This window comes from Pan troglodytes, chromosome 23 (genome assembly GCF_028858775.2).
Source record: "Pan troglodytes isolate AG18354 chromosome 23, NHGRI_mPanTro3-v2.0_pri, whole genome shotgun sequence".
Taxonomy (NCBI): Eukaryota; Metazoa; Chordata; class Mammalia; order Primates; family Hominidae; genus Pan; species Pan troglodytes.
Genome location: NC_086016.1, coordinates 40,660,081 through 40,679,315, shown reverse-complemented (window position 1 = coordinate 40,679,315; position 19,235 = coordinate 40,660,081). Strand labels below are relative to the sequence as shown.

General features: G+C 47.7%; 2 protein-coding genes across 24 annotated transcripts in view; one reads left to right on the top strand and one right to left on the bottom strand.

Annotated features, from left to right (window-relative positions):
• On the bottom strand, positions 1-17,213 carry CBY1 (chibby 1, beta catenin antagonist). 20 transcript variants are annotated; one of them, XM_063807853.1, is made up of 8 exons: positions 17,124-17,210; positions 12,794-12,903; positions 12,560-12,657; positions 8,172-8,311; positions 5,720-5,835; positions 2,869-2,974; positions 2,670-2,788; positions 1-697 (listed from the first exon to the last, which is right to left on the bottom strand). In XM_063807853.1, exons 2-8 carry the CDS (start codon positions 12,869-12,871, stop codon positions 620-622), a joined length of 735 nt encoding a protein of 244 aa, XP_063663923.1. In that variant the 5' UTR covers positions 12,872-12,903; positions 17,124-17,210; the 3' UTR covers positions 1-619. The 20 variants fall into 20 exon arrangements, with proteins under 20 accessions (XP_063663923.1, XP_063663922.1, XP_063663930.1 ...); XM_063807852.1 differs by having other exon boundaries at positions 12,794-12,906; positions 17,124-17,195; XM_063807860.1 differs by lacking the exons at positions 8,172-8,311; positions 12,794-12,903 and adding an exon at positions 16,253-16,506.
• Positions 17,214-17,225: 12 nt separating this feature from the next.
• The window catches only part of FAM227A (family with sequence similarity 227 member A), a 70,168-nt gene continuing 68,158 nt past the window's right edge, over positions 17,226-19,235 (top strand). For 2 of the 4 annotated variants that reach the window (XM_009438328.4, XM_009438326.4), the window contains exon 1: positions 17,226-17,751. The gene's annotated coding sequence lies outside the window, so the exon portion shown is untranslated. 4 annotated transcript variants of the gene reach the window in all.

Genomic DNA, 19,235 nt, shown 5'->3' with positions numbered 1-19,235 from the left:
GATTATTTAACATCGTTTAATAAAAAAGTAGTAGTGCAAACAGGAAAGTAGCATAAAAATATAGTGTTGTTGTGGAAGGCTGGTGCTTGCTGCTGAGAAGCTGAAGCCAGAGGAGGCCAGGTGTGAGGAAGGAGGATTCTTTAAAGGCAAGAAGAGAGAGGCCTGCCTTTAAGAGCCAAGAGAGCCGCTCATCCATGACCCCAACACAGAGCTCTGTAGAACTGCTGTCACACGCCAAACACCAACGTAAGGGGGTGAGAGAATGAACTCCAGCCGCTTCTCCCAACACAACCCAACAAAGCTATTCTGGGACATGTGTGTTTGCGAGCTTGTGTGTGGAGAGCACCAAAAAGCTCATCAGCAGCCCCAGGCCTCTGTGCGGTCTGGTTTTCAGACTGGCACCCGCAGGCAGTGCATCTGAAGCACCTTCTAGTTACTATCCCCATCTGGAATCTTGGTTTTCTCCATTCCATGTCACCTTCTATTGCCAACCCAAGGGTGCCAGTGCCTGTGGGTCCCATTATATGATACTCTCTTCCAGGACTGAATCCGCTAGTCTGGCCAAAAAAAAAAAAGCACTCAGCCACATCCTACTCCCCAATAAATGTCTCTGGGGTCTTCATTTTCTCTTCCGGCTGATCCTCAGTTCATCCAGTTCCTTCTCCATTAAGTGGGATTCGGCAGTGGACTCTGAAAGCTGAAAGTGAAGCAGCGGCTGTTAGGAAGCAGCACATTTCTAGGAAATGTTTCGGGTTAGCAAGGCCGGCCCTACACATGGAGGAAAGGCCCCCTGCCACTTCTCTGATGCTGCTGGCCTCCACGATGGGAAACCCTCTGTAACTGGGTAGAATGCAACCCCTGATGACCCAGGACCACAAGTACTTGAAGAATATTCACAGTCCACTCTGTCAGCACGCTGTCACCCACGAGGGCATGGCACTCCCTGCACGAAGGAGAGCAGGTCTCAGAGGACGTCAAAGGCAGATACTGGTGATTGTAAGGCTAAGGGATTAGAGTTGAAATTGATTCTAAGCTGTAGCTCCCATAATGGGGATGAGGGGAAAAAATGCTGGAAATAGAATGCCACTTTCCTCCTTAGGGTTTTTTTGTTTTTGTTTTTTGGTTTGTTTGTTTTCTGAGACACGGTCTCGCTCTGTCGGCCAGGCTGGGTGCTTTTCTTGTACTAACTCACTATAAGGTAGATACTACGATTATGCTCATTTTTAAAAAAAAAATCCAGGCCGGGCGTGGTGGCTCATGCCTGTAATCTCAGCACTTTGGGAGGCCAAGACAGGGAGATCACTTGAGGTCAGGCGTTGGAGACCAGCCTGGCCAACATGGTGAAACCCCATCTCTACTAAAAATGCAAAAATTAGCCAAGCATGGTGGCGGGTGCTAATCAGGAGGCTGATGCAGGAGAATCACTTGAATCCGGGAGGCAGAGGCTGCAGTGGGGCAGTGGGTGGAGATCATGCCACTGTACTCCAGCCCAGGCTACAGAGCGAGACTCTGTCTAAAATAAATAAATAAATAAAAATAAAAATAAAAAAACATCCAGCCTAAAATGTCAGTCTTTTTCTTTTTTTTTTTCCCAAGATGGGGTCTCACTCTGTTGCCCAGGCTAGAGTACAGTGGCGCGATCTCAGCCCACTGCAACCTCCACCTCCCGGGTTCAAGCAATTCTCCTGCCTCAGCCTCCTGAGTAGCTGGGATTATAGGCGCGTGCCATCACACCCGGCTAATTTTTGTATTTTTACTAGAGACAAGGTTTCACCATGTTGGTCAGGCTGGTCTCGAACTCCTGACCTTGTGACCCGTCCACCTCGGCCTCCCAAAATGCTAAGATTACAGGCATGAGCCATCATGCCCAGCCTAGTCCTTTAAAAAAAAAAAAAAAAAAAAAGGGGGGTCTTACTTTGCAGCCAAGGCTGCTCTCAAACTCCTGAGGTTAAGCCATCCTCCTGTCTTAGCCTCCCAAGTAGCTGGGACTACAGGGGTGCACCACCACAATTAGCTATTATGCCATTTATTGCTGAAGCAATTAAGTTACAGAGCAGTTAGTCAGTAGCAGAGCTGGGTGAGGAACCCAGGCCATTTTGCTCTGGAGTGTGTGCTCTTAACCACTACGGTGTATGCTCTCCTGCCTCTGAACCTTCACAGGCTCCTCTAGGCCCAGTGGGTTGCTGGATTTTTAACAGCCACAAGAAACCAACACTAATGCAGTGTGAGCCCCTCAGCTGGTCTGTGCTGGGCACTGATTAATGCCTACTTGGTATGAGACACTTCCAAGCCATGAGCCGGCTCTACCCCTCTTCCTGGAATGCCTTCATCTAACCTCCATTCCTGCCATTATCCTTCCACATTCAGCTCAGATATCCCTTCCTCTGGGAAGCTCTCCCGACTTGACAGAAATAACTTCTCCCTCGTGTGCTGTGCAGATCCTGTGCAGACTCCAACTGGGTCCTTATGTAATTATGCTTACGGTCGGTCCACCTGCCTCTACACTGTGAGGGCAGGAACTGTGTCTTGTTTCTTGAGTGTGGCTTTGGATGCAAAGCAACATACCTGGCCAAACTGGCATTGAGGAGATATCTGTTGGATTAAGTGACTCGAGGTGGAGCCTCCCCAAAAGGAGAAGGTAGGCCTCTCTTCCCCATCACCTGCCTCACCATGTCTAACAGGATGTCCACTTTCAGCCGCAAGAGATTGTTCTCTTCCTCCAACTGCTGGTTCCGCCTGCGAAGGCGCTGAACCTCCCTCCGGTCCACACCGCCACTAACCCCTGTCTCTGGAGGAAGGACAGAACCAGTTAAAGGGGGATTTCCTCCTACAATCTTGTTTGACAAAATGGCAGGAAGTGCAGCTCACCTGCTATCCACTGGCCATTTTCAAACTTCAGGCTTTGCCCTGCCAGGTTCATAGTCGGGGATCCGTATTCCAAGCCCAGCTCCACCTCCCGGGTTGATCGATCCAACTGTGGGCGAGATGCTATGTGACAACTTCAGCAGGCCCGGAACACGCCTTCATCCCAGCTCCTCTTCCGCCAACAATATGACCCCAACAACTCATTTCTCTAATCATTACCTGGCACCTTTAATGATTTTTTTAAAGCCATAAAATCAAATGATGTACAGCAAAAGTTTAATTGTGAGATAAAAAATACACTGTTTTATACATTAGATGTTTTCCAGAAAAGCTATATATACTGAAATTAATAAATTGAATTATTTTATACCTACTTGACACTTAATAGTTTAAGCAATCCTACTATAAACTGTTAATCAAGTGAAAAATCCCTTTTAAATGTAATAGTCCCCCAAGTTATCATTTGCTTAATATGGAGCTACATATGTTGTGGAAAAGACATAAAATTCTAACAATTAAGAGGAAGAGGAGTTGCTTCTTAACGTGTGACAGTACAATTTACATATTCTATTCTTTTCTTTTCTTTTTTTTTTGAGACGGAGTTTCGCTCTTTCACCAAGGCTGGAGTACAGTGGTGCGATCTCAGTTCACTGCAGCCTCCGCCTCCCGGGTTCAAGTGATCCTCCCATCTCGGCCTCTGAATAGCTGGGACTACAGGCATGCACCACCATACCCGGCTAATTTTTGGGGTTTTTTTTGAGACGGAGTCTCACTCTTTCGCCCGGGCTGGAGTACAGTGGCACAATCTTGGCTCACTGCAACCTCTGCCTCCCAGGTTCAAGCAATTCTCCTGCCTCAGCTTCCCGAGTAGCTGGAACTACAGGCGCACGCCACCACGCCTGGATAATTTTTGTATTTTTTAGTAGAGACAGGGTTTCACCATATTGGCCAGGCTGGTCTCGAACTCCTGACCTTGTGATCCGCCCACCTCGGCCTCCCAAAGTGCTGGGATTATAGACGTGGGCCACCGTGCCCGGCCTAATTTTTGTATTTTTTAAAGTAGAGTCAGAGTTTTGCCACATTGGCCAGGCTGGTCTCAAACTCCTGACCTCAAGTGATGTGCCCACCTCAGCCTCCTAAAGTGCTGGGATTACAGGCGTGAGCCACTGCGCCTGGCCTAGATATTCATTTCTACAACTCACTGAGCACCCACCCCGATTCAGGACTCGGTACTGGGTATCCAGGGATGGGTATGACCAGCTCTGCCCTCAATAGCGGCTCAACACAGGGAGACCTTCAGGTAAGTGCTCAAATGTCCCTTTCTCAGTTAGGCCTTCCTGACCACCCTGTTGAAAATGACAGCTCAGTCCCCAGTTTTCAGCCACACCCCATCCCAGGCCTATGCTTTGTTTTGCTGTCTGGCACATATCACCATCTGATATAAATTTGCTTATTTTCTGTAGCCTTCCGTTAAAGTATCTGCCCCATGAAAGCAGGGATTTGATGTTTTTCTCTCCCCTCCTTCATCCACTTCTGCATGCCCAGTGCTTAGGAGAGTGCCTGGCACATAGAAAGGTATCAATCAATAGCTCTTTAATTAATCTATTCTAGATTCTAGAATTAAACATTCTAGGCAGAAGGAGTAGCATGCGCAGAGGAGGTTCACACGGGGCTTGGGCGGCTGCAGCACAGGGTGTGCAGAGGGCAAGGGCAGGAAGGAGAGCTGGAGTGAGGCCACCAAGGGTCATTTGTGCTGCTCCCAAGATCTGGGTCGTTATCCTATAATAACGGGGAACTAATAAAATCCACCAGTGACCATACGGAGCGCTGTGGAGGCCTTAAAAGTACCAAGGCTTACAAGTACCTGTCAGCATGTGGAAAACAATGTAGGGGAGGACCGACTTCAAGTCACGGTCAGAGACAGACGTCATGTAAGCACACTGCTGCTCTTACGCTGTGTGGGGTTAGGACAGAGGATGTCCTAGAGGGACCGCCAGGTGTATCTGCATCTCTCACACATGGCAGAGAGGAAAGGGAGCCTCAGGCCTGGGGGCACCAGAAACTGAGATCCTAAGCCTCTGTCTGGCCTGCTCCACAGAATGCCCAGCTCTGGCCACAGTGGGGCTGCCCCCACCATGATTTTCACTGGGAACAGGAGACAACAGACTCTTAAAACCTGAAACCTGGAGTGAATGCTCAGCCCCCACAGCCTTGTTGTTCAACCCCACTCGCCTTCTGTGAAGACATGGCCAGTCTGAATAGCCAGCTCTGTAGGAAAAGGTCACAGAATAAAGTAGAAGTCAAATTGGATAATACTGGCTGGGCACAGTGGCTCACACCTGTAATCCTAGCACTTGGGGAGGCCAAGGCGGTGGATCACCTGAGGTCAGCAGTTCGAGACCAGCCTGGCCAACATGGTGAAACCCTGTCTCTACTAAAAGTACAAAAATTAGCCGGGCATGGTGGCGGGCAGTTGTAATCCCAGCTACTCAGGAGGCTGAGGAAGGAGAATCGCTTGAGCCCGGGAGGTGGAGGTTGCAGTGAGTCGAGATCGCGCCACTGCACCCTAGCCTGTGGGACGGGAGCGAGACTCCATCTCAAAAAAGAAAAAAAAAATTTGGATATTTGGGGTCAAATATCATAATGAGATCGTCTTCTTAGGTTCTTGGATAAACAAGCTCTGACGATCATTCCCAAACAAGAGTTCAAAAATGTTTTCCGCAATAGCAATGATATGGACGGAAAGGATGCCCTCCTGCACCGATGCCTCTGGAGGACCACACTTTCCATTCAGAGACACGCTCAGCACTCAACTCATGCTGCACACCCGGCCGACCCCAGTACTGACACTCACAGAATGCAGGTTGGAGAGAGAGGCCGACTTCCGAGGAGGTGTCTTCTTCGGACTGAACGTATTCCCAAAGAAAGGCATCTTTGGCCTGATGAAAGCAAAGCCAGTGCTCCCTTCTCCTAGGGTCAGAAAAAGTCAGGGGTACAAGCAGCTGGATCACTGACCTTATGCCATTGTCTTCAAATCTTGAAGACATACATTTTATCATGTGGCTACTAATGATCCTGGTGCTATGGTTTGAATGTCCCCACCAAAACTCATGTTGAAATTGAATTGCCATTGTTTAACAGTATAAGGGGTGACTGGGCCATGTGAGCTCTGCTCTCATGAATGGATTAATGCCATTGTCATGGAGTGGGTTAGTTTTCTCTGGCGTGGGCTCCTGGCAAAAGGATGAGTTCTGCTGCCATGCTGTCTGTCTCATGCACTTGCTCACCATGTGAGCCTTCTGCCTCACACAGGATGACCCTCACCAGATACTTGCACCATGCTCTTGGACTTCCCAGTCTCCAGAACTGTGAGCCAAATAAACTTCTTTTCTTTATAAATTACCCAGTCTGTGGTAATCTGTAACGGCAGCACAAAATGGATTAAGACGCCTGGTAATAGCTCCCACGTGCTGAACGCTCCCTTTGTGCTACGCGGTATGCTAAGATTTTTGGGTGGCACACAGTGGCGCATGCCTGTAGTCCCAACTACTTGGGAAGCTGAGGCTGGGGGGTCGCTGGAGCCCAGGGAGGTTGAGGCTGCAGTGAGCTGTGGTCCACTGCTGCTCTTCAGTCTAGGCTACAGAGTGAGAGACCATGTCTCAAAAAAAAAAAGCCTGGCATGGTGGCACACAACTACAGTCTCAGTGACTCAGGAGGCTGAGGTAGGCAGATCACTTGAGCCCAGAAGTTTAAGACCAGCCTGGCCAACATGGCAAAACCCTGTCTCTACAAAAAATACAAAAATTAGCCAGGCATGGTGGTGCGTGCCTGTAGTCTCAGCTATTCAGTAGGCTTAGGTGGGAGGATCACTTGAACCTATGAGTCTGAGCCTCCAGTGAGCTATGATCATGCCACTGCACTCCAGCCTGAGTCAAAGAGCATTACCCTGTCTCTAAAAAAAATAAAGAAAGAAAGAAATGGCTGGGCACGGTGGCTCATATCTGTAATCCCAGCACTTTGGGAGGCCGAGGCGGGCGAATCAAGAGGTCAGGAGTTTGAGACCAGCCTGGCCAACGTGGTGAAACCCTGTCTCTACTAAAAATACAAAAAATTAGCTAGGCATAGTGGCGGGTGCCTGTAATCCCAGCTAGTTGGGAGGCTGAGGCAGGAAAATTGCTTGAACCCAGGAGGCAGAGATTGCAGTGAGCCGAGATTGCGCCACTGCACTCCAGCCTGGATGACAGAGCAAGACTCTGTCTCAAAAATAAATTAAAAAATAAAATAAATAAATAAATAAGTAAAGCTATGCTTATATTTCCTTTCCAGATTGATAACAGTGCTCCTCACTTGTCACCAGTGTCACTTGTCAACAGTGCACCTTATATGTTACGTTACCTGTTCTGTTATGGAAGGTGACGTGAGGTGTCCTGAAAAGGGGGCAGGTCCACGACATGGCGGAGCTGACAACAACACCCCTCCATCCTGTACATTTGCTTTTAGCATAATGCAACCTATTGCAATTCACCTAGGCCTAGTTAAGTAGATTTCCTGATAACACCCTGGTTTTGGGGGAGAAAAGGTGGGGAGAAGCAAACTTTTTATTTAGGCTGGGAGCAGTGGCTCACACCTGTAATCCTAGCACTTTGGGAGGCCAGGGCGGGAGGATTACTTGAGCACAGGAGTTCAAGACCAGCCTGGGCAACTTAGCAGGACCCATCTCTACCAAAAAAAGGTTAAAAAAGAAAAAAAAAAAAAAAAATATATATATATATATATATAACATTAAAACAGAAAAGTCTACCACAAATCATAAGTGTAAGGTTTCATGAGTTTTTACTACACAAGTATAACCACCCTCCAGGCGTGGTGGTTTATACCTGAAATCCCAGCACTTTGGGAGGCCAAGGTGAGAGGATTGCTTGAGCCCAAGAGTTCAAGACCAGCCTGAGTGACACAGTGAGACCCCCATCTCTAAAAAAATTAAAATCAAATATTTTTTAAATTTTATTTTTTATTTACGATTTTTTTTTTGAGACAGAGCCCTGCTCTGTGCCTCAGCCTTGTAAATAGCTGGGATTACAGGTGTGTGCCACCACGCCCAGCTAATTTTTGTATTTTTAGTAGAGACAGGGTTTTACCATGTTGGCCAGGCTGGTCTCGAACTCCTGACCTCAAGTGATCTGCCCACCTTGGCCTCCCAAAGTGCTGGAATTACAGGTGTGAACCAACGCACTGGCTCAAAACATTTTTTTAAAACCACCCTCCAGATTGGGATACAGAGCATTTCAGCACTCCATAAGCCTCACCTGGCCACTGTACATGCACAGAATTGCACAGTGAGTCCTCGTTTGCATCTGGCTTCTCACACTCAACGTCATGTTTCTGACATTTATCCATGCAGCTGTGTGTAGTTATAGTTTGTTCATTTGCATTGCTGGATAATATTCTATTGTATAAACACAGCAAAATTTACTTGTCTACAGAAGATGGACATTTGAGCTGTTTGCAGTTTTGTTTTGTGTTTCTTGAGACAGGGTCTTGTTCTGGTCCCCCAGGTTGGAGTGCAGTGGTACCATCTCTGTTCACTGTAGCCTCAACCTCCCAGGCTCAGGTGATCCTCCCATCTCAGTGTCATGGGTAGCTGGGACTATAGGCACGCACCACCATGCTGGCTAATTTTCTGCATTTTTAATAGAGATGGGAGTTTCGTCATGTTGCCTAGTCTGGTCTTGAACTCTTGGGCTCAAGTGATCTGCCTGCCTCAGCCTCCCAAAATGCTGGAATTACAGGTGTGAACCACCACGCCCGGCCTGTTTCCAGTTTTTGACCGTCAAAAATAGTGCTGCTAGGCCAGGCATGGTGGCTTATGCCAGTAATCCTAGCACTTTGGGAGGCCAAGACAGGAGGATCACTTGATGCCAGGAGTTCAAGACCAGCCTAGGCAACATAATGAGACCTCATCTCTACAAAAAATTGAAAAATCAGCCAGGCGTGGTAGTGTACCCTTGTAGTCCCAGCTACTCAGGAGGCTGAGGTGGAAGGATTGCTTCAGCCCAGGAGTTTGAGGCTGCAGTGAGCTATGATCACCACTGCACACTCCAGTCTGGGCAACAGAGCAAGACCCTGTCTCAAGAAAAAAAAAAAAAAAAAGAAAAGAAAAAAAACTACTGCTAAGAACATAAGACCTGAGCATGTACATCTACATGCATATGTACACCTTTCTGGTTCCATACTTAGGGGTATAACTATAGAGTCACAGAGCATTCATATATTTAGCTTTAACAGATTCTGCCAAATGGTTTTCCAAAGTCATTGTACCAATTTAGACTCCTATCTGTAGTTTGCAAGAGATCCTTGTCAATATCTGGCACTTTCTTTTTCATCTTTTCCATTCTGGCAGGTATGTAATGGTGTTGCATTGTTTAATTTGCTTTTCCCAAATAACTAATTAAGTTGAGCATCATTTAACATACTCCTTGGACATATATGGATTTTTTTGTGGCGTGCTTATTCATGTATTTTGCCTTTTTTTTTTTTTTTTTTTTTGAGATGGAGTCTCCCTCTGTCATCGGGCTGGAGTGCAGTGGCACAATCTCAGCTCACTGCAACCTCTGCCTCCCAGGTTCAAGTGATTCTCCTGCCTCAGCCTCCCGAGTAACTGGGATTACAGGAACACACCACCATGCCCAGCTAATTTTTGTATTTTTAATAGAGACAGGGTTTCGCTATGCTGGCCAGGCTTGTCTCGAACTCCTGACCTCAAGCAATCTGCCCGCCACAGCCTCCCAAAGTGCTAGGATTATAGGCATGAGCCACCGCGCCCAGCCCTCTTTTGCCATTTTTAAAAATTGAGCTGTCTATCATGTTCATTTTGTAAGGGTTTGTAAGGGTATTTATATACGCTGGATACAAGTTTCACTACTGTATATATGTACAGTACTGAAAATATCTTCTCCCACTTTTTTCTTTTTGCTTTCTCCTTCTTTTTTTTTTTTTGAAACAGAGTCTCGCTCTGTCACCCAGGCTGGAGTGCAGTGGTGCTATCTTGGCTCACTGCAACCTCTGCCTCCCAGGTTCAAGAGATTCTCCTGTCTCAACCTCCTGAGTAGCTGGGATTACACACGCCTGCCACTAAACCCAGCTAATCTTTGTGTTTTTAGTAGAGATGGGGTTTTGCCATGTTGGCCAGGCTGGTCTCGAACTCCTGACCTCAAGTGATCCACCCGCCTCCGCCTCCTAAAGTGCTGGAATTACAGTCATGAGCCACTGCACCCGACCTCTTTTTGCTTTCTTTTTTTTTTCCTTTTTTTTTTTTTGGAGACAGAGTTTCGCTCTTGTTGCCCAGGCTGAAGTGCAATGGCGCCATCTCGGCACACCGCAACCTCCACCTCCCGGGTTCAAGTGATTCTCCTGCCTCAGCTTCCCAAGTAGCTGAGATTACAGGCATGCGCCACCACGCCCGGCTAATTTTTGTATTTTTAGTAGAGACAGGGTTTCTCTATGTTGGTCAGGCTGGTCTCGAACTCCCAACCTCAGGTGATCCACCCACCTCAGCCTCCCAAAGTGCTGGGATTACAGGTGTGGGCCACCGTGTCCGGCCTCTTTTTGCTTTCTTAATGCAACCTCCGCCTCCCGGGTTCAAGCGATTCTCCTGCTTCAGCCTCCCAGGTAGCTAGGACTATAGGCACGCACCACCACATCCAGCTAATTTGTGTATTTTTAGTAGAGACGGGGTTTCACCATGTTGGCCAGGATGGTCTCAATCTCTTGACCTCGTGATCGACCTGCCTCGGCCTCCCAAAGTGCTGAGATTACAGGTGTGAGCCACAGCTCCCAGCCAGAAGTTCTTAATTATAATGAAATCCAATTATTTATTTATTTATTTATTTATTTTGAGATCAAGTCTTACTCTGTCACCCAGGCTGGAGGGCAGTGATGTGATCTCAGCTGACTGCAACCTCTGCCTCCTGGGTTCAAGCAATTCTCCTGCCTCAGCCTCCTGAGTAGCTGGGATTACAGGCGCCTGCCACCACACCCAACTAATGTTTGTACTTTTAGTAGAGATGGTGTTTCGCCATGTTGGCCAGGCTGGTCTTGAATTCCTGACCTCCCAAAGTGCTGGGATTACAGGCATAAGCCACTGCACCCAGCCCAATTTATTATTATTTCTTAAGGATTAGTGCTTGTATTGTATTTTTAAAATGTTTGCCTACCCCAGGCTGGGTATGGTGCCTCATGCCTATAAATCCTAGCACTTTGGGAGGCAGAGGCAGGCAAATAACTTGAGTCCAGGAGTTCAAGACCATCCTGGGCAACATGGCAAACAAAACCCTGTCTCTACCAAAGATACAAAAAATTAGCTGGGCATGGTGGTGTACGCCTGTGGTCCCAGCTATTCAGGAGGCAGAGGTGGGAGGATTGCTTGCGCCCAGGAGCCAGAGGTTGCAGTGAGCTGAGATTATGACACTGCACTCCAGCTTGGGTGACAGAGTGAGATCCTGTCCCCCGCCCCCCAAAAAAAATTGCCTACCCCAAGGTCATGATGATATTTTCTGTTAACTTCTGGTAATATTATTGTTTACATTTCACATTTGTGACTATAATTCATCTTGAATTAATATTTGTATATGATGTAAAACAGGGGTTAGTGTTCTTTTTTCCCCATATATCACCCAATTTTTTATTTTATTTATTTATTTATTTATTTTTTGAGACAGAGTCTCATTCTGTTGCCCAGGCTAGAGTGCAGTGGCGTGATCTCGGCTCACTGCAGCCTCGACCTCCCAGGTTCAAGCGATTCTCCCACCTCAGCTTCCCAAGTAGCTGAGATCACAGGCACGCACCACTAGGCCCAGCTAATTTTTGTGTCTTTTGTAGAGACGGGGTTTCGCCATGTTGCCCAGGCTGGTCACGAACTCCTGAGCTCAAGCGACTGGCCCAACTTGGCCTCTCAGAGTGCTGGGATTACAGGCCTGAGCCACCACGCCTGGCCTATATTATTCAATTTTAATTTATAGCACACACACAGCTTACAAAGAATCCTTCTAAGAAGACATAGACTGAAGAGAACAACAATGACGGCACAAGTGAGCAAAAAGAAAACAGCCGACCTCTCACTGCTCCTCCTGGGCGTAAGGTCTTCCTTCACTACATTATGAAATAAAAGCAGTAACGGGTTAATTGGATCTGACAAGAAATGGGCCAAAAAAGGCAGGAGGAGGGGTTGGTATCTTTTCAAGACTATTTGAAACAAGGTTTTATATCCATTATCATTAGAAGAGAATTCAAAGTATGAATCCATCACAATCAGCAAGATATGTATCCAATGAGAACAGGAAAAAAAACTTCCAGGCTGTTTTCATTAAGGGAGAAATTGATCTCACTAAAATTAATGATAAAAGTTAAGAAGCTTCTTTGGAATGTATGTAAAACATACAATACATAAGTATAGTATATATAATTTATAAATAAATGAAGGTATTTGGGGTTATGTGCTCATGACAGCTTTCCTGGTAGTTATGTGTTTGAATTAAAAACAATCATATAGTGGCTCACGCCTGTAATCCCAGCACTTTGGGAGGCCAAGGCAGGTGGATCACCTGAGGTCAGAAGTTCGAGACCAGTCTGGCCAACATGGTGAAACCCTGTCTCTACTAAAAATGTACAAAAATTAGCCGGGAGTGGTGGTGCTCACCTGTAATCCCAACTGCCTGGGAGGCTGAGGCACGAGAAAGGCTTGAACCCGGGAGGTGGAGGTTGCGGTGAGCCGAGATCACGCCACTGCGCTCCAGCCTGGGTGACAGAACGAGACTCTGTCTCAAAAATAAAATAAAATAAAATAAAATCATAAAAATAAAAACAATCATAGACCAGCAACTTAGGGGATGGCATTTGGGCCTGGGCATAGCACTTTAGAACTTGGACAAACCAGAGTGCTTCCAGCTTGGTAGTGGAGGGGACGGGGTGGGGACCAAGATGCAGAGGGGGGTTGATGCTGTGTCACCATCCAAAACACACTGTAAGGCCCTGGCACTGTTTCTGCTGGAGAAGAGAAAGAGGTTAGAAGAGGGGAAAGCATTAATCTTATGTCTATAATCTTATGTAAAGGACAGAACAAGAATAAAATAGGAGGAATATCCATTAATAAAGTTCTGGAGACTGAGGCAGTAGAATCGCTTGAACCCAGGAGGTGGAGGTTGCAGTGAGCCGAGATCGTGTCATTGCGCTCCAGCCTGGGCAACAAGAGTGAAACTCCGTCTCAAAAATAAATAAATAAATAAAGATGAAAATGCTAGGGTTTGGGGAAGTTTCCCAATTTTCCCAAGGTGCATAGCCATGATCAGTTGGCTGAAGGTGTATATGTGTCTGCGTGTGTGTGTATGTACCTGTACACACACATATATGGTATACGTGTATATACATATGGTGTGTGTGTGTCTATATACACATGTATATACTTATCCTTGTATTAGTAACATGTGAGGCACATCATTAAAAGATGCATTTTCGGCCCGGTGTGGTGGCTCATGCCTGTAATCCCAGCACTTTGGGAGGCCAAGGCAGGTGGATCACTTGAGGTCAGGAGTTCAGGACCAGCCTGGCCAACACAGTGAAACCCCGTCTCTACTAAAAATACAAAAATTAGCCAGGCGCGGTGGCATGAGCCTGTAATCCCAGCTACTCGGGGTGCTGAGACAGGAGAATCGCTTGAACCTGGGAGGCAGAGGTTGCAGTGAGCCAAGATCACGCCACTGCACTCCAGCCTGGGTGACAGAGCAACACTCCATCTCAAAAAACAAAAAGTTAAAAAAGTGCATTTTCATTCATCATATTGGCAAAAATTAAAAAGATGAATAATACCCATGGTTGATGAGGATGTGAAGAAAAAGACACTGTTATTACTGGTGGAATCAGAAGATGCTATAATTCTTTCAAGGGCACTCAAAACTTGGCAAAATTGTAAATGTGTACACTTTTTGGACAGCAACTCTACTTCTAAAATATTACACTCCAGAAAGACTTGGACATGCTCACACCCAATGTTCTCTATTGTTGATAACAGTAAAAAATAAGAAACAATCCAAACAATTTGGGTGTAGCCAAATAATTTGTGGCACATTCTTTTTTTTTTTTTTTTGAGACAGAGTCTTACTCTGTCGCCCAGGCTGGAGTGCAGTGGTGCGATGTCGGCTCACTGCAAGCTCCGCCTCCCGGATTCACACCATTCTCCCGCCTCAGCCTCCCAAGTAGCTGGGACTACAGGCGCCTGCCACCACACCCGGGTAATTTTTTGTATTTTTAGTAGAGATGGGGTTTCACCGTGTTAGCCAGGATGGTCTCGATCTCCTGACCTTGTGATCTGCCCGCCTTGGCCTCCCAAAGTGCTGGGATGACAGGTGTGAGCCACCATGCCCGGCCAGCACATTCTTATAATAAAATTGTGGGCCTAAGCCGGGTGCGGTGGCTCACGCCTATAATCTCAGCACTTTGGGAGGCTGAGACAGGTGGATCACTTAAGGTCAGGAGTTTGAGACCAGCCTGGCCAACATGATGAAACCCTGTCTCTACTAAAAAATACAAAAATTAGCCAGGTGTGGTGGCACACGCCTGTAATCCCAGCTACTCAGAAGGCTGAGGCTTGAATCCAGCAGGCAGAGGTTGCAGTGAGCTGAGATTGTGCCACTGTAGCCTGGGCGACAGAGCAAGACTCTGTCTCAAAAAAACAAAAAACAAACAAACAAAAAAAAACAATTGTAGGCCAGGTACAGTGGCTCACACCTGTAATCCCAGCATTTTGGGAGGCCAAGGCAGGCGGATCACTTGACGCCAGGAGTTCGAGACCAGCCTGGCCAACATGGCAAAACCGCATTTCTACTAAAAATACAAAAATTAGCCCAGTATGGTGGCGTGCGCCTGTAATCTCAGCTACTCGGGAGGCTGAGGCACGAGAATTGCTTGAACCCAGGAGGCGGAGGTTGCAGTGAGCAGAAATTGCGCCACTGCACTCCAGCCTGGACAACAAAGTGAGACTATATCTCAAAAAATAAAAATAAAAATAAAATTGTAAATAGCAATTAAAGACAGTGAGATAGCTGTATATGAACTAACCTGAAAGACTTCTGACATGCTTTAACCTGCGAAAGCAGGTTGCAGAATGACGTGTATGGTATTTCCCCCATATGATAAGACAAAGTGAAAATAAAAGAATAGGCCGGGCGCGGTGGCTCACGCCTGTAATCCCAGCACTTTGGGAGGCCGAGGCGGGCGGATCACGAGGTCAGGAGATTGAGACCACTCTGGCTAACACAGTGAAACCCCGTCTCTACTAAAAATACAAAAAATTAGCCTGGCATGGTGGCAGGAGCCTGTAGTCCCATCTATTCGTAGTCCCAGCTACTCAGAAGGCTGAGGCAGGACAATGGCGTGAACCCAGGAGGCAGAGCTTGCAGTGAACCGAGATCACACCACTGCACTCCAGCCTGGGCAACAGAGCCAGACTCCATCTCAAAAAAAATAAAATAAAATAAAATAAAGTAATATATGTGTGTATTAAAAAAAAGAAAGAGGCCGGGTACGGTGGCTTATGCCTGTAATCCCAGCACTTTAGGAGGCCGAGTTGGGCAGATCACGAGGTCAAGAGATCGAGACTATCCTGGCCAACATGGTGAAACCCTGTTTCTACTAAAAATACAAAAATTAGTCGGTTGTGGTGGTGTGCGCCAGTTGTCCCAGCTACTCAGGAGGCTGAGGCAGGATAATTGCTTGAACCCAGGAGGCGGAGGTTGCAGTGAGCTGAAATTGCACCACTGCTTTCTAGCCTGGGTGACAGAACAAGACCCCATCTCAAAGAAAAAAAAAAAGAACAGAAAGAAAGAGATCTGGAAGGATACACCAAACTGTTCATAGTGGTTAAACCTGAAAAAGGGAATAAGATGACTGACTTGAATGAAATTGTCATTTTATAGGTTAAAAAAAGGTCAAATTGTGACAATTTCATATGGTACAATACAAAATTATATTAAATATACTCGAGATTTAATGAATTATTACAATGAGAATATATTCATGTATTACTTATGAACAAAATAAACAAAACACAGTTAAAAAGCAGCCCCCAGCATGCCTAAAATCTAGAGACATTTGAAGAAGGAGAAATAAGTCAAGTCCCCACTGATGCTAACTGCACTGGGCCTGAGCACATGGGCTGGACACAACAAGTTTAGGGGCCTGGCTCTGCCCTTCAGTTGCCTGCTAGACCTTGGCCCAGCTGCTTTACTTCTCGGGCTTTAACTGGGCACCTCACTCATGACCGCACTAATTCTCATAACACTACAGCTGGGAGCTGTCATCCATATATTACAGATGAGGAAGGGTCTGGATTAGCTACCTTTTAAGTCAGATCTAATAATCCACAAACAGCTCAGCTGAGATCCTGGGATTCTGGGGCATCCGCGTGCACTTGAGGTACAAGCTGTCCCCCTGGCCCATGGCAACCTTCTTTCTAGTGAAACTCCCGGGGCGAGCGTGCTCCGCACACAGGAAGTGAAGGGGGAGCACCTGGCTTCCAATGATCACTCTGCGGCTCACCCACAGTGGGACTCCAGCCTTTATCCCCCTTGGACTTCGGCTTCTTTCTTTGCACTGAGGAATAATAATAGTACCTGGCTCACAAGATGTTATAGTGTTTTAGTGTTTATAGGAAGCTGTGCACTTGATCCTCACAACGACCCTGGGAAGAGGATCAAGTAAGTAGAGCCTCCCCAGTCCACAGATACTGATACTAATCACTAATCATTGTGTAAAGGTTTTCCGTTTGCAACAGGCCATAAAATATATTATCTTACTTTAATTCTAAGAAAACAAGGGCGGAATCTCTGGCTTTCATCGGATTCTCAAAGGTATACGTGTCCCCCAAGGAGTTCAGAGGTAGCCATGATACGCAGGTGCACGGCCCCCAGGGCTGTCGGACTCAAGTAACAGCTGTCAACAAACGTTAACACGCACGATCTCATGCAATCACCTTCACGGCGACCTACGGGGAGGAATTACCGCCCCAACTCACAACCGCGGAGACACACAGAGGAGGGCGGCCACCGCCCGGGGTCGCCCGGCCTCCGCCCGGGGTCGCCCGGCCTCCGCCCCCTTCCCCGGGCCCTCCTGAAGCCTCTCTCCAGGCAAGGCCCGGACGTTCTACTCAGCTCGGGCCCCCGAGTGAACCCAGGCAGCGCTGGCCGGCGACGCCGGACTCGGAGACGTACCTGACGCGTCTCAGAAGCCGGGGTCCAAGCGCTCCCCGAACCCCCAGCAAGGATCCTGTAGCCCAGAGCTACCTTGACCCACCCGCCTCCGGCCGCCCGCCCGCCACGCGCATGCGCCGCCCCGCCCGGCCTCTACCACCGAGGAAAGGGGTAACCGGCGCGGGGGTTCCCAGCGCCAGCCTGCGCCAATCCCCAGAAACTCCGTGAATCACCTCGGGATAGTAAACGGATTATACAAAGGCAGTGTCTTCTGGGGTCCTTTTCATGCCTCTAGGACCAGGACCTGCACTCACCCTCCCCACTGACACATTGGTCTGGGCCCCCGGCCCGGCTGTCACCATGGAAACGGCATCTCGCGGACAACGCGGCGGCTCGCGAAGGTTCCATTGTTAAGCGAAACGGGAAAGTGGAGACCGCGCCGGCGTTGCCTAGAGAACGCCTGGACTCAGAGTAGCAAAATGGGCCTCTCTCCAACTCCCCTCCTCCCCCAGCACAAGGCAAAGGGCACCCCTTGCTGTGAGTTTGGGGGCACCGGCTGTCGGGGGCCGACCCAGAACTTTGCGGGGTCCCCTGAGGGACCCGTGGCGGGACCGGCCCCGGGTTCGTCAAATTCCGCCGATGCTTTCAGGTAAGACGGACGGACAGACGCACCATGACCCACCTCTGGCAGCCTGCCCCCTCCCCGTGCCCTTATGGCGGCTTCTACAAGCAAGGGAAGCTGAGGCCCAGGGACTACTTAAAGGTCGCATTGTGAGGAAGGGACAGAGAACTACTGGAGAATCAACTCCACATCTCCTAGAGTCCTAAAAGCGTGTGTTATTGGTTCCGTCTGATAAGTGCAGAAACTAGGCCGTTCAGGGAGTTTACCGGCTGCCTAGTGGGTGTATCAGGGCGTCCATCCAGTGAGGGGCAGGACCCAGGGGTCTTTGACTCCAAGCGCAGTTCTCTTCCAACTACACCACCCTGCATTAAAAGAGGGGAGACTTCCATGTCCTAGAACTAAAATCTTCACAATCTGGCTCAGCATTGTGCAGTAGAAACATAAAGCAGGCCACGTATGTGATTTGGAATTTTCTAGTAGCCACATTTTTTAAAAAGTAAAAAAGAAAAAAAGCCAGGTGAAATTAATTTGAGTAATGTTTTAAACTCCATATGTCCAAAACATTACTATTTCAAGATATAATCAGTATTTCTAAATTTGCACTGCTTCCATTTAAAAATTTAATTTTTTTTTTTTTTTAAGACAGAGTCTCACTCTGTTGCCCAGGCTGGGGTTGCAGTGGCGTGATCTCGGCCTCCCGGGTTCAAGCGATTCTGCTGTCTTAACCTCCCGAGTAGCTGGAATTACAGGCACCCACCACCACGCCCGGCTAATTTTTTGTATTTTTAGTAGAGATGGCGTTTCACCATGTTGGCCAGGCTGGTCTCGAACTCCTGACCTCAGGTGATCTGCTTGACTGGGCCTCCCAAAGTGCTGGTATTACAGGTGCGGGCCACTGCGCCTGGCCAAAATTTGAATTAATTAAAATTAAAATTTTACTCTTGGCTGTTCTATCTATGGAGTAGCCATTCTTTTATTGCTTTACTTTAAAAAAAGTTTACTTTTTTTTTTTTTCGAGACAGCGCTCTGTCTCCCAGGCTGGAGTGCAGTGGCACGATCTTGGCTCACTGCAACCTCCACCTCCTGGGTTCACGCCATTCTCCTGCCTCCGCCTCCCAAGTAGGTGGGACTACAGGCGCCCGCCACCATGCCAGGCTAATTTTTTTTTTTTGGTATTTATTTATTTATTTATTTATTTTAGATGGAGTCTCGCACTGTCGCCTAGGCTGGAGTGTGCAGTGGCACAATCTCAGCTCACTGCAAGCTCCGCCTCCTGGGTTCATGCCATTGTCCTGCCTCAGCCTCTCTAGTAGCTGGGACTACAGGCGCCCGCCACCATGCCAGGCTAATTTTTTTTTTTTTTGATATTTATTTATTTATTTATTTATTTTAGATGGAGTCTCGCACCGTCGCCTAGGCTGGAGTGTGCAGTGGCACAATCTCAGCTCACTGCAAGCTCCGCCTCCTGGGTTCATGCCATTGTCCTGCCTCAGCCTCTCTAGTAGCTGGGA